The following is a 14,103-nucleotide window of genomic DNA, read 5'->3' on the forward strand; positions in this document are numbered from 1 at the left end:
CCGAAAGTCGTTCATACTATCGTAAAATGTCGTCATTTCCTGTACTTCATTTACGGCAACAATTAGCCAATGAGCGCGCACTGTATGTATATCAGGTCAATGACCTCGAAAGAGACCACCTAAAAACACTGGAAAACGCACTGAAAACCGTTAGAAACGCTACTATAAAGCTGTATAATTGTATAGTCTTGTAAAAAGTTATCTAAAGTGTTGATTTTTATTGTCAAAGTGGTGGAAAACTTTCCCCATCCAGTCACTTCCTGTAAATTTGGTGACGTAGCATAGTTCCAAGATGGCGGATCCTACCAAGCAAGACATCGCCACAATCTTCAAGAAACTTCGCTCTATCCCGACAAATAAGGTAAGATTTATTTGTTCACACCATCCGTAAGTTTGAGGAAGGGTTCTGGATACAAACAATCCGCCTGTTGTCTGGTTGGTGTGAGGAGTTTGGCGGAAAGACACCATTTTCCACAGATACCTGCCCGAAAAAAAGCCGGTATGGTCTTTTGACAGACAAAAATACGTGACGTACTTTCAGGTGACCTTTTTCCTGGTCCAACAGTTTCGTCTCGAATCTTCTCTGGACCTACTCAAAGGATAGATTACATCACATTTGTCCTAAGGATTCAGATATCTGCCGTTGAAAACACAGAAGCCATACCTGCACAATGGACTTTATTATTCTAATGAGGTTTTATTTGAGTAGCGAAATTTCACACCTAAAACAAATGAAAATGTGCTACCCGTCCATTCATTTACTAGAATCACACTATTCAGACATGAAATGCGTATGGCTTCTTTCTTCATCGCGTTAAATTGGATTACAAAGAGATTACAAAAACTACCATTTACCGTTTAGTGTCAAACTACTAAGTTTTATTGATTGAAAGAGTAGTTGCAAAGCATTTGCTTTCAAACATATGTTTATGTAAAGTTCGAAGTCCGTTTTACGTAACAATGAAATTAATGAAACGATTTGAGTCAGCACATGCGGTGCTCTAATTTGTTGTTGTTTTGTGTCCTTAAAAAGTGAAAGTTCTAATGATATACCTTTATTCCAACACTTACAAGTGGTTATCCTCTTCCTCCCTCGAGAGACCCGATTAAAATGAGACAGTTTTCCAAAAGGCCTTTTGGATACTGGTTGTATGGTTGGCCCTTTTGATACTGCCATGTCACTGATAGATCTGCTTGGAGATTATTTTGATTGTTGTTTGACTCAAGCCAATGAAACTTCTACCAAGTTATGCCTCTATTAGAAACATACCAATTCATAAATGACACAATTAACATGAAAGTACATTTTTACACTGAAATACGACTGTATTATTTTTGTCCAGATATGTTTTGACTGTCAAGCGAATAACCCGACCTGGAGTTCTGTGACCTATGGGGTCTTCCTCTGCATCGACTGTTCGGCGACTCACCGCTCTCTGGGCGTGCACCTGTCCTTTGTCAGGTCAGTAAGATGAGTATAACTGTGTTGTTAGTCATTTGACGTCATTGTGTAATCTAGTTACTTCAGAAATTACCAGATTTCTTGACCAATTTGTTGTCCCAAATAACCCCATCAGAGGCAAAGTAGGGGTGGGGGGTCCCAGGCTAAGGCGGGCAGGCCTCCAGCCTGGCCCGGAAAGTCTCATCTGTGAGAGACAACACGACCAAGCCAGACAGGCCGTTCCACTCGGGAATTGTGTGTGGAAAAATGTTTGGGACACAACGTGTAGTTTCTCAGAACCTGAGAAGAATGTGATGTTTCTGTAAAGGTCAGATGCTCAGTATAACACTTCATTAGTCAGACCACACCCATTGGTAGGAGCAGTGATTCATTTGGTACTTCTTTGTAGCAAAGAACTGGGAATGCTTACATTAAACACTGTACCAAGTTGTTTAGATCATGAATGCAACATTTGAAAGTAGTAGTACTGCTGGCTAAGGATGAAACTGTAACTTATCTATAGCTGCCTCTGACTGTGCCCACCTTACTGCCCTGTCCACAGGTCCACCCAGCTGGACACTAACTGGACATGGCACCAGCTGCGCTGTATGCAGGCAGGCGGAAATGCCCATGCTGTAAGTACATGTACAACACACTACTTCATATGTTCCGAGTTTCAACTCAAGTTTCTCAAAAATGCTAGCAAGTCTTCCTTGTATACATGTATGTTGCCTGAGTTTTTATATCTGTATCAATACAAAGAACTGGTACATTGGTTGGCCTTGAGTTCGATTCCCGGCCGAGTCATACCAAAAACTTTGAAAAATGGTACATACTGCTTTTTCTGCTTAGCACTCAGCATTTGGGAACGGGTATGTCACTCACCCTCTGTTATAACTTATAGTGATTGCACAAAGTTCCAAAGGCACAGGACAACAGAAACGGAGATCAGTGCTGCCCTATGCACCATCTGAGTAACTAATCAAAACAAAGCATTGTTTCCTCATCATTCTTCTTGCTTCATTTTTCCAGGAGCAGTTTTTTCGCCAGCACGGCTGCACCACTAACGACGCCAAGATGAAGTACAACAGCCGGGCTGCGACCTTGTACAAGGACAAGTTACACGGCTTGGCTTCTGCCGCCATGAGGAAATATGGAACACAGGTGTGAGACCTTAATCTTTTAAATCTATAGAAGGAAACTCCACAAGTATGCTTTTAAATAAAAAGTTAGTTTTGAACTTTACTCTGCAAAATCCAAGCTTAATATATAAAAATATTAAACAGATGATTTGTCAAAGAAGCAGTATACTGTATTTCAAAGTTTCTTAACAAATTAAGTATCACTTACAGGGTTCAAAATACATGTACAATGAAGGAACTTGCAATTTGCATGTGATTTTTAAGATTTGCAAGTAAATATTATATGGACTTGCAATTTTGAAACAATACAAGTTTGTATTCCACGAATGCCTGGGAACAAGCTCAACTGACACACAATCATCCCATACAATACGGTAAATTTTCAAATGAAACACAGAAATCAATGCTTTTTTGTTCTAAACCACCTAAAACCCTTCATAGATCAAGATTATTTTTGCTGAAGTTTACGCTGGTACATGTTAACTCAGCATAACAACTTAATGTCTGACCAAACTGCCCCTTCTAGCTCCACTTTGACACCGGACACGGACACATCAACGAGCCGACCTCGCCAGAACACAAGGAGGTCGACTTCTTCGACGAGCATGTCAACGGAACCAAACCGGCGCCCGTCTCCCCCGCCGCGCCCAGCCTGGTCGGGTCGGCCCTGTCCACGCCCATCCAGATGCCGACCAATGGGAAGAAGGCAGAAGAATCAGGTAATAACTTGGTATACATTTTTGGTATAAGTTTGTACACAGTGGGAGGAAAAAATTCTTTGTTGGATCTTTCCTTTACATGTAATAGGCATTGGGATGATTGATGGGCATTGGGATGACAGAAAAGGAATTTCACGCTGGCCCTGTTTTAGTGTGCTGTAGATTTGGAAATGTTTGGAAAAGTTTGTGGTTTTCATGTGGTAATCACAAACGCACATCATCCACGTACATGTATGCTCTGTCTTGTAAAAGATGTGTTGCTGGAAGACACAGTGAACTCTTCATTCTCACTGTGCCCTAAAATTTAAACTGTACTACTGTAATGATTTTTTGAAACACTTAAGATTTGTATGTTACATGCTAACTGCGATCTTTCTCGAACCAGCAGAAGATGCAGACGGTCGGGCACCAGACGTCCACGCAGCACTGAGCATGTCACCTACATCAGCCAAGCTGACCGCAGGTTAGTTACACAAACAGCTGTGTCATGTTCAAGAGGAACAATTATTTTTACAGAGTGATTGAAACCGTATCAATGTGAAGATTTGCGTCTTTTTACACATTGTGTCTGCGAATTTGCTGTTGTGTCACATACGTGCAGGGCTGTCTCCAGGACCTGTCCGTCCGTCCCAGAACAGAAATTTTTGTGTTGGAACGGATAGTTCCATACCATTAGATAATTTCACACCGTCTGTCAAAAAAATTTGAGCTTTATGATATGAAATTGATGAAAATGTATTTTCATAAACTTAGCATGACAGATAAAAGAATGAGAATCAACAACATGGACTCCCAAATAAGGAGAGAGACAGAAAAAAGTTTAAGCTGGAGACAGCCCTACATATGACTCTTTATGAGTCAAAGTTTATTTGAAGAAGGTTTGTGTTTTTGGTTGGTCCGACCACTCATTCACTGTAACCGTTTCTGTGCGCCCCCTAGCGGCCCTGACACCAACTCCAGAGGCAGCGTTGCTGTCAGGACGCAGGCTAGACCGTGAGCTGTGTGCATAGTGCATGTCTGAAAACCCCTTACCTACCCTCCCCCTCCTGTTGTTTTTTGTCTGCTTGCGGTTTTCGAAAAATTCAAGTTTTCTTCATCTCTCAGAAATTATAGTTCGAGTTGTAAAAGCATCAGGTTTCAGGAGAGTTTGCAGATAAAAAGGAGCATCTAATTTAGGTTTCATGCAAATCAAAGAGAGATAGAACAAAGCAAACTGCTTTTGCTTCCCACAGGTGAATGTCAGATAGTGATATTGGAGGTTGAACATGCTCTGAAAATTTGTATCTATCCAATGATTTGATGGGGAGGGGGGTCAAGTGGTTTCTAGAGTTATAATGTTGCTTGTAGGTTAAACTGATGCCTTTTTTTTCACTTCACCTGTTCTGGATGTAGCCAGAGAAAGTTCCTAGTATTGTCAGATGCTTATTTGTGCAGCAGGCATTTCAGTATGCTTTTGTTTTTGTTTACATGTTGGTCTGTTGACACTATGCTCTTTCAGCTTCTATCCAGCTTTGAAATTTTGTTTTGCTATTTCAGCTTCATAATTTACTAACACTGCTCTCCATCCCTACTCTTAGTAAATGTACTGTCCCAGTTTTGACAGGGACAGGACAGCTGTAGTTCCTTCGTGCAGCTAAGATTATACAATGCACATTATTTCTTTCAGAATATCATTTGTTTGCCCTCAAGAATGGCAATGGTACGTGCCTGAAAGTACAAGAATTCTGATGGAAATGTTTTTCTAGTTCCAGTTGTTTGAACTGTTGGCTGATCTACGTTTCACTTTTTCAGTTTCATGCCATCATTCTTGCTTACATATAGCTCTAACTAAACCTTTGCAATGCAATGTGCAATATTGTGTTATGGATCATGCTTGAGATCCAACTTGCTCCTTCAAGCTTGTGTTGGGATGGCTTTGGAGAACTGTGGCAGGACAATGATATATTATGTATGAAAATACTAAGTCCATTTTTTCTACCCACTACAGAAACCCACAAGCCCACTATAGGCACCAGAAAGCCAGCTAGTGCCAAGAAAACAAAATCTGGGGTTTGTAAACTTAATAATTGTTGGTCCTGGAAACAATTCTTGCATCATGAAAGTTTTTCTGTTTGTCTTTGTGTCCAAAGCAAATTATTTTGTTGTCAAAAGTTGTGAAATGTTTTCATGTATTAAAGGTTATAATTTTGCATGAACATAGGCACATGGTCTTCAAGGATCTTTAGAAGAACATACTTCTGTTGCACTAGTAATGATGTCATAATGCTGGTTATGTCATAGTTCTAGTTTAGTCACTGACGAAAGATAGTGGATGCTAACTGAAACATGTGACCGTTAAGTTAACAAACCTAACCAGTTGCTTGAATAACTTTTGTATTGTCTATCTTAGAACCTAGATCGATGTCTAACCTTTGGCAACGTACAGTACTGGTGATGTTTGGCTAAAACCTGCATAGTTGTCATCTTTGACCAGGACTGAAAGATTGATAATGTTGTTTCTTACAGTTGGGAGCTAAGAAAGGAGGTCTGGGTGCTCAGAAAGTCAAGAAGGACTTCAAGTCGATCGAGAAACAAGCCCTGGAACAGGACAAGATGAAAGCTGAGATGGACGCTCAGACCAAGAAGGAGGAGAGTAAAGAGACTCCCATGTAAGTATTATGGTCTCATTCCTGTATTAGGAGGTTCCATTGGAATCAACGTGAAAATATGCAACTTTATGGCTGCAAATCCCAAAAACAAACAGCTGTTCTGGAGATGTTTTGCTTTCTGTTGTAAGCACGTGTTCGCCATGCAACGGAAAAAATGTCACCCAAATCTAACCGATACGGTATATATCACATTTCAAACTGCATTTAGCCACTATCGGCACAAGGCCGCTATTGTACCGCCAGCGCCTGACCGAAGCACTCGTGGCAAAAATTGTACACGCCTGACCTATCGCTCTGATGACAAAACATTTTCTACCTAATCCTGATTGATTTAAAAGCTTTAAAGAAATTGGGTCAGTCCTTTGTTGCGTGTTTATAAACTACTTCTCCCATGACATTAGGGTGCAGTCCATGCGCCTAGCCTACTCAGACATGAACATGAGCAAGAACATGAAGCAGCAAGAAGAGAAACTGAAGGCCTCGGACCCCCGCAAGGCGCGACAAGCCGAGAGACTAGGCATGGGGATGGCTGGAACAAGGAGGTGAGATCTAGTGCAAGACATTCGTACTATTTTGTAGAGTGAAAAAAGGTTGTATTTTCAGGGGTAAAAAAGCTTCCAACATTCTATAAGGGATTCTTTCAACATCAGAATGTTTTGAAGTTTATTATGTGATGATCATGCCCTGATCATGTGATGATCATGCCCCAATCATGTGAAGCTTATGCCCCAATCATGTGATGTTCATGCCCTGATCATGCCCCGATCATGTGATTCCATCCAGTGGAGTGTCCCACTCGGTGGTGCAGGAGATGAAGGTCATTGACCAGGTCACGCCTGTGTCGTCCTCGAGGAAGGAACGTGACGACTTCGACAGTTTTGACGACTTCGCTTCCAGCTACACTTCTGGACCCCCAAAGTGAGTAACAGATTTTTCTTTCTTTGTGCTTGCAAAACTTTGACAACTATGCCAACTTTAGAGAGTTAAAGACTTGAGCAACTAGAATTGTACTGTAAATCTTGAAGCTGTTACAATGATTTTATTTTCGTCATACACAGTTTTTTACGGTGACCACCCCAAATTCATGACACTGCAAATATGTCTGCTTTGTATGACTACTGTACTACAGAATTGTTTCAACTACTAATTCAAAGCACTGCACAAACCTCCCTTTTCATCTTACCACAAAATAAAACCACAGTGAAAGTAAACACATTTTCAGTACTTCCTGTTATTATTATCAATTATAGATTGTTAAAAATGAAAACTTTTATCTAACTGGAGTTTTTCAACACCACAGATATAACAACAACCCTTTCCAAGACCTTGGCCACAACAGAGGAAGCTACGTTATATGTTTGAACAACTGGAGTGTAGTATCTCCTTATCAATTTATAACTTGTTGACAATAAAAACTTTATCTCAACACCACAGATATAACGACAACCCTTTCCGAGACCATGGTCGTGACAGAGGAAGCTATGTTAGAGGCTTGAACAACTAGTGTGTTGTATCTCATTATTAATGATAACTTGTTGAGAATGAAAACTTTATCTGAACACCACAGATATAATGACAACCCTTTCCGAGACCGCGGTCGTGACAGAGGGAACTATGGAGATGACGGTCTGGGAGATCTGAAGTGGGAGAAAATCGACAGGAAGAGGGAGGATGACTTTGCCCCATCCAGGGAAAGGTTGGTTTCATTTTCTTACATCTCTATTTCTATATTCTTTATTTTGCACATCTTTAAAAAAACACCTGGATTGGGTTGAGGAAGATGCTAATTAATTAATATGGTCGAAATTAGTCCTTCCCCAAGTTTCTTGGTATTAGAAACGATAGTAACTAAAGCTGATAAAACAGAAGAATAAATAACAACTTATAACTTACTGTGACAACTAGATGATGATAAATAGATAAATTATAACTGATGAGTAGAATAACGAAAGTAAGAAGTATAAGATTAACAGGTAGTCAGGTACTATGTTATTGTCATTTAATCATTCATACAAATAGCATATAGAATGTTCTTTTCTATCCCTTTTGTTAGAAAGACTTCAAGAATAAACTTGCACTTACAGACAAAGAGTAAAGCAAAATCTTGCACAAAACACAATCATATAGAGTACAGTAGAATGTTGGTTTTATTTCACGTAGAGACGTAGTCGCGATGCTATATGTATCTGCGGTAGAATGACCGCCGCAAAAGTTGTGAAAACAAAACCACTGCAAAAGTTTCACGATATACAGAAATCCTAACACACTTAGAAGTACATGTAAGATTCTACAAGCTGTAGGTTGTGTACCCCTTACATCTAACACTCACCCACCTATTCTAGAGATGACATGACACAGGAAGAGTGGCAATCAGAACTGGATGAAAGGTACCACTTCTTAGAGATATAGAAAAAGCCTGCAAAGACGGGTGCTGGGTATAAATAATACACTGGTGGTGGAGGTGCATTCAAGACATGCTACAGATGTGCGCACAACGAGATATGCATATTGAGCAGTGCAATTATACAGACTTGTGCATTGTGCATTCATGCATTGTATAAATAAAATGTACAAAATGTGATGCACTAGTGGTGGAGGTACATTCAAGACATGCAACAGTTGCGCGCACAACGAGATATGCGTATTGAGCAGTGCAATACAGACTTGTGCATTGTGCAAGAGACTCTACAAGAGAGACTGCATGCCCATTGTGCCTTTTTATGCAATAGTGCTTCTTCAACTGGGCTTAACACAAGTGCCTGTCTATAAATAAAATGTCAAAATGCTGCCAACTGAATATCTTATGATGTCCATAGTCCTTGTTTGTAATGTAAAGAAATGCACAGTTGCACTGTTTGGGATCGAACATTTTTTAGGGGGTCAGTTACTTTTAGGGATCCCCCAAATGCAAATTTGGGATATCCTGTGAATACATTAGATAGTGATTCTGATTCAATCTGTATCAAAGTTAAACTACAATTTCTAACCCAAGTATCTGGACTTACCCAAATTTTCAACTGATTATCAAGGAATGAGCAATCCACTGTCTCTGTGACGTCACGTTATGCAGACGTTTCTGCAATGTATGATCCACTGCTCACGTACATAGTCTTGTGTCCAATTTGCATAACGTGATGTCACAGAGACAGTAAATTCCTCATTCCTTGATAAGGACTTAATCAGTCAAAAATTTGGGTAAGTCCAAATACTTTAGGGTTAGAAACTGCAGTTTGACTTTGATACAGAATGACTTCTACCAACACAGATGAGCTTTCAAGTGATTCTGATTCAACTCTCTCTCTCTCAGGACCAGTCGTAGGAAGGAGCCCTCGGGAATGTCGTACTCGGAGACCGACGCAGCGCAGACCAAGTTTGCCAACGCCAAGAGCATCTCGTCAGACCAGTTCTTCGGAAGGGAGAAACCAGAGGTAAGCTTCTATCTCCCTCTTGGTAGAAATTATTACTTGGCTTATACATGTATATGTGACCGGCCGGGTCACACCAAAAATGGTACATGCTGCTTTCACTCAGCATTTGGGAAAGAGTATGGTAGTTAAACACACATCACTACCAGTGGACTAGCCCCCTGCTGTAGTGACTTGCACAAAGTTGTGTAGCCCAGGGCTGCCGAATCGGAGATGGTCGCCGCCTTATGCATCGTCTGGTGCGGAAAGGACTTTAACTTTAACTTATATATGTGAAATATAGAAAAGCGAGTTTCTATGCTGGGTAGTGTTCCTAGTTCTTGACCCTGCCTCTAGTTCAAATCCCAGCTGTTGTTACTCACCTGATATGTACACTGTTGGAAACGTTCACAGTCCTTAGGACGAAACGTTAAGCCATGGTGTACTGTTCGTCAAAATATAGCTAGGGTAATTTCCCTGGTACAATGAACCTGTAAATACTGTACATAGCGTCTTGTCTTCTCTGTCACGACCAGTGGAAGAATAGCTCAACTGTTCTTTGTGTGCCTTTGAGCTGAACTGGTTTGATATCACTATCATGTTTTTCACATGTACAAATTTGGTCTGTTTTTCAGTTTGAGGTTCAGCAGCGATTGGACCGTTTCAGCGGGAACCAGTCCATCTCTAGCGCTGACTTGTTTGGTGAGGACCGACCACGACAGTCGTCGCACAGCGCGGCAGACATGGCCGGCCCCGACCTGTCCCAACTCAAGGAGGGCGTGAAGTCCACCGCCGCCAGAATGGCCACTCTAGTCAACGGGGTTGTTAATACCATACAGGTGAGGGATAATCATAATACACCCCGCGCACGTAAAAGAACCCACCACACCTTTCGAAAAAGAGTAGGGGCATGCCCCGGTGTGCGATGGTCCAAAAACCTACAGTCGGCCGCACATGGGTTCGCCCTTAGTAATAGCCTCTGGCTAGTTGGGTAACCCTGGCAACATGCCGAACCAATAAATAAATAATCATGTGATGAACAGGCTCTGATCATGTGATGAACAGGCTCTGATCATGTGTTGAACAGGCTCTGATCATGTGATGAACAGGCTCTGATCATGTGATGGTCACATGGTGTTGATCATGTGATGATAGAATTATGGTCATATTGTGTTGATCATGTGACAGTCATGTGATCATCATGTGATGGTACCATTGTGGTCACATGGTGTTAATCATGTGGCTATCAGTCAATGATCATGTGACAATCATATAATGAGTATGTGATATTAATCATGATGATCAAGTGGACATTAAGATCACAAGTCCAAGTGTAAGCATGCTAAAATCACATCAATCGAGAACTATGTTGTCTTTCCTTTTTATCTAGGTATGACACCAGTTCATGTCGTCAATGTTCAGGTTTTAACTGTTTTTCTGTCCTCCTTTTTCCAGGACAAGTACGGGTCTTGAGAGCAGCGATGCCATGGCGAGAAGACCTTCCCAACACCATGCAGCCTTCCTATTTATGTGCTAACCTCCATTAATTAACATGAATCTGCCGGGTTACATGAATCCGCTACTTTTTAAAAGAGTGGGTTTGAGAGATCTCCACTGCAGCACCCCCAGGTATGCACATTTCAGATATACAGGAGTGCATTGAATTATACTGGGGGACGTTGGGTTGGAGATCTATTTGGATGTATCATTTCAGGGCGGCGGAATTATGTACCCCAGTGGAATTATGTTAGTAGATGTTATACACTTATCACACATAGTCAACCAACCTGTACACTTCTACAGAATCAACTTTAGCTTTGGTTAACTTGATCTTTTTTTAACAGAAACTGTAAATTCATGTACTTTTGCGGTGGTTTTATTTCACATCACGAGGGAAAAGGAAAGTTTTCCCTCTGTTTTAGATTCGCAGTTGTTCTGCAGTACTGTAGTCATACAAAGGAGACTTGAGTTTGCAGTGGAGAAGGCATCAAGAAAACCGTGAAAATAAAACCACCGCGAAGGTTTAATGATTTACAGTATAAAGTAGATTTTCTGCTGCCTTTACTAAAAAGGAAAGAAACATTTATCATATGTATTCTGCTTTTATGTGGAAAAAATTTAAGATTCATATGAAAAACACTGATAGAAGCTGCTTGTAGAAAGCATGATGTCAAAGAGCATTAGAATATTTAACAACCAAGCAATAGATTCACCAAAGTTATGCAAAACATTGAATTTACCTACTTACTGCATGGTACAGTCCATTTTGTAATGTTCACACTGTATCAGATTGGGTGATACCATTTCATTTGAGGTAGGAATATTCCCACAACATAACACACGATTTGGCAAAAAAAGTGAATCATTGGTGTTTATCATATTACATTGGCTAGAAGGAAGGGGCCTTGGTGCATATGCCAAAATATTAGGAGTAGTTTGTGATTTAATGAAATTTGTACAGGAATACTTGAGAAGAACAGTTTGTACAGGTAAAGCATATTCTGCAAATGTTTTGTTGGGATAGTTATAATCACTGAAAATTGATGGTAAGGTTTGATTTAGCAATGCTGTAAGAAATAATTTTGGCAGTTTGATATAAGAGAGAACTACTGAGAAGAAGTCCAAGTGATACCTGCGCATTAAGATTTATTTTGGTAAAATGCCTGTTCCACAGAATGCCATGTCAATATTATCTAAGTTAATATCGTCAATGGACACAAGCGCAGTGTTATCCAATGTCTGTCCTGGGTTAGTCAATACCTGACCTGGGTTATCTACTTTCTGACCTGGGTTAGCCTATACCTGACCTTGGTTAGCCAATAACTGTCCTGGGTTAGTCAATATCCACCCTGGGTTAGCTACTGTCTGACCTGGGTTAGCTACTGTCTGGCCTGGGCTGCTGGTAGCCAATGTCTGTCCTGGGTTAGCCAATATCTGTCCTGGGTTAGCTACTGTCTGACCTGGGTTTGTATTTGCCTCAGATTCTAGCCAATATCTCCAAGGGTAAAGTTTCTACCTTCCAACTTCCTCATTTACAAGTACTTTGAATTTATTTTATTTTATTCCACCATTGTAATAGATGAAATGGGGTGGTGCAAAAATGATCTTCTATGCTATGTAATACTTAAGATATTTTATTGAGTAAGGCTTGAATGTTTCCTTTGTCAACTTAATAGTAAGCATAAAGCTGTTGTTTGAATAAAGCATTGTGTATATTTACAGTAATGATTATAACTACCAGTACATTGTTTAGAGCATTGTTGATGGTCACACACTGTATTCCTCCATGTGTTAAACAGACAAGTGCAAAGCACCATACAACTCTGTCGACAGGTATCCAGCAGTTTATTGATTAAATAAAGCTGAAAAAGAAATTGGCAAAGACTGTGATGAGCTGATTCCAGAGCTTGATTTCTATTTATATTCCCATTCCAGTGGGAAGGGGGATATACTGTTTTTGCTTGCCTGTTCTTCTTCTTCTTCTTCTTCTTCTTCTTCTTCTTCTTCTTCTTCTTCTGCCAAAAACCAAGTAGATGTGCGGTGGTAGCTCTACTAATGATGTTGCAGAAAGTTATATGTACTATATGTAACATGGTACGGATGCTATATTTGAGATGTAGGTACCTATAGGAAAGGTGAATACACCTGACAATAAATTATGCTAATGAGGACCTAATTTGCATAATCTATGCATAAACTTGTATTTCCCTTACCGTAAGAGCCGCCGATGTCATCTTTGAGATGTAGGTACCTTTAGGAAATGTGAATGCACCTGGACATAACTTATGCCAATGAGGACCTCATTTGCATAATTTATGCATAAACGTGTATTTCCCTTACCGTAAAAGCTGCAGATGTCATATTTGAGATGTAGGTACCTTTAGAAAAGGTGAACACACCTGGCCATAAATTATGCTAATGAGGACCTCATTTGCATAATTTATGCATAAACTTGTATTTCCCTTGCCGTAAAAGCTGCAGATGTCATATTTGAGATGTAGGTACCTTTAGGAAAGGTGAATACATCTGGCCATAAATTATGCTAATGAGGACCTCATTTGCATAATTTATGGATAAACTTGTATTTCCCTTACCATGAAAGCTACAGATGTCAGATTTGAGATGTAGGTACCTTTAAGAGAGGTCAACGCACCTGGCCATAAATTATGCTAATGAGGACCTCATTTGCATAATTTATGCAGAAACTTGTATTTTCCTTACCGTAAAAGCTACGGATGTCATATTTGAGTTGTAGGTACCTTTAGGAAAGGTGAATACATCTGGCCATAAATTATGCTAATGAGGACCATATTTGCATAATTTGCGCATAAACTTGTATTCCCCATACCATGAAAGCTACGGATGTCATATTTGAGATGTAGGTACCTTTAGGACAGGCGAAAACACCTGGCCATAAATTATGATAATGAGGGCCTCATTTGCATAATTTACACATATCCCTTACCGCGAAGGCTACGGATGTCGTATTTCAGATGTAGGTACCTTTAGGAAAGGTGAGCACACCTGTCTATAAATTATGCTAATGCCAACCTCATTTGCATAATTTAGGCATTAACTTGTGTTTACCTTACCGTAAAGGCTACGGATGTCATATTTCAGATGTAGGTACCATTAGGAAAAGTGAATACACCTGACCATTAATTATGCTAATAAGGGCTCCATTTGCATAATGTATGCATAAACTTGTACTTTCCTCACCATTAAAGAAATGGATGTCATATTTGAGAT

The 14,103-nt window shown here is 40.2% G+C and overlaps 2 protein-coding genes across 6 annotated transcripts in view; one reads left to right on the forward strand and one right to left on the reverse strand.

Moving 5' to 3' along the window:
* The window catches only part of LOC136421416 (T-complex protein 1 subunit beta-like), a 57,226-nt gene extending 50,339 nt beyond the window's left edge, over positions 1-6,887 (reverse strand). The window contains exon 1 of the mRNA XM_066408705.1: positions 6,878-6,887. The gene's annotated coding sequence lies outside the window, so the exon portion shown is untranslated. The remainder of the gene's footprint in view (positions 1-6,877) is intronic.
* On the forward strand, positions 107-12,728 carry LOC136421415 (ADP-ribosylation factor GTPase-activating protein 2-like). Of its 5 annotated transcripts, none has more exons than XM_066408700.1 (16): positions 107-361; positions 1,344-1,462; positions 2,004-2,076; positions 2,474-2,605; positions 3,110-3,302; positions 3,688-3,765; positions 4,242-4,295; positions 5,290-5,351; positions 5,808-5,950; positions 6,352-6,492; positions 6,734-6,868; positions 7,518-7,646; positions 8,293-8,337; positions 9,258-9,378; positions 9,990-10,193; positions 10,810-12,728. In XM_066408700.1, exons 1-16 carry the CDS (start codon positions 293-295, stop codon positions 10,825-10,827), a joined length of 1,716 nt encoding a protein of 571 aa, XP_066264797.1. In that variant the 5' UTR covers positions 107-292; the 3' UTR covers positions 10,828-12,728. The 5 variants fall into 5 exon arrangements, with proteins under 5 accessions (XP_066264797.1, XP_066264798.1, XP_066264800.1 ...); XM_066408701.1 differs by having other exon boundaries at positions 108-361; positions 3,691-3,765; XM_066408703.1 differs by lacking the exon at positions 4,242-4,295 and having other exon boundaries at positions 109-361.
* Positions 12,729-14,103: the final 1,375 nt, after the last annotated feature.

Source organism: Branchiostoma lanceolatum, chromosome 16, assembly GCF_035083965.1.
Source record: "Branchiostoma lanceolatum isolate klBraLanc5 chromosome 16, klBraLanc5.hap2, whole genome shotgun sequence".
Lineage (NCBI taxonomy): Eukaryota > Metazoa > Chordata > Leptocardii > Amphioxiformes > Branchiostomatidae > Branchiostoma > Branchiostoma lanceolatum.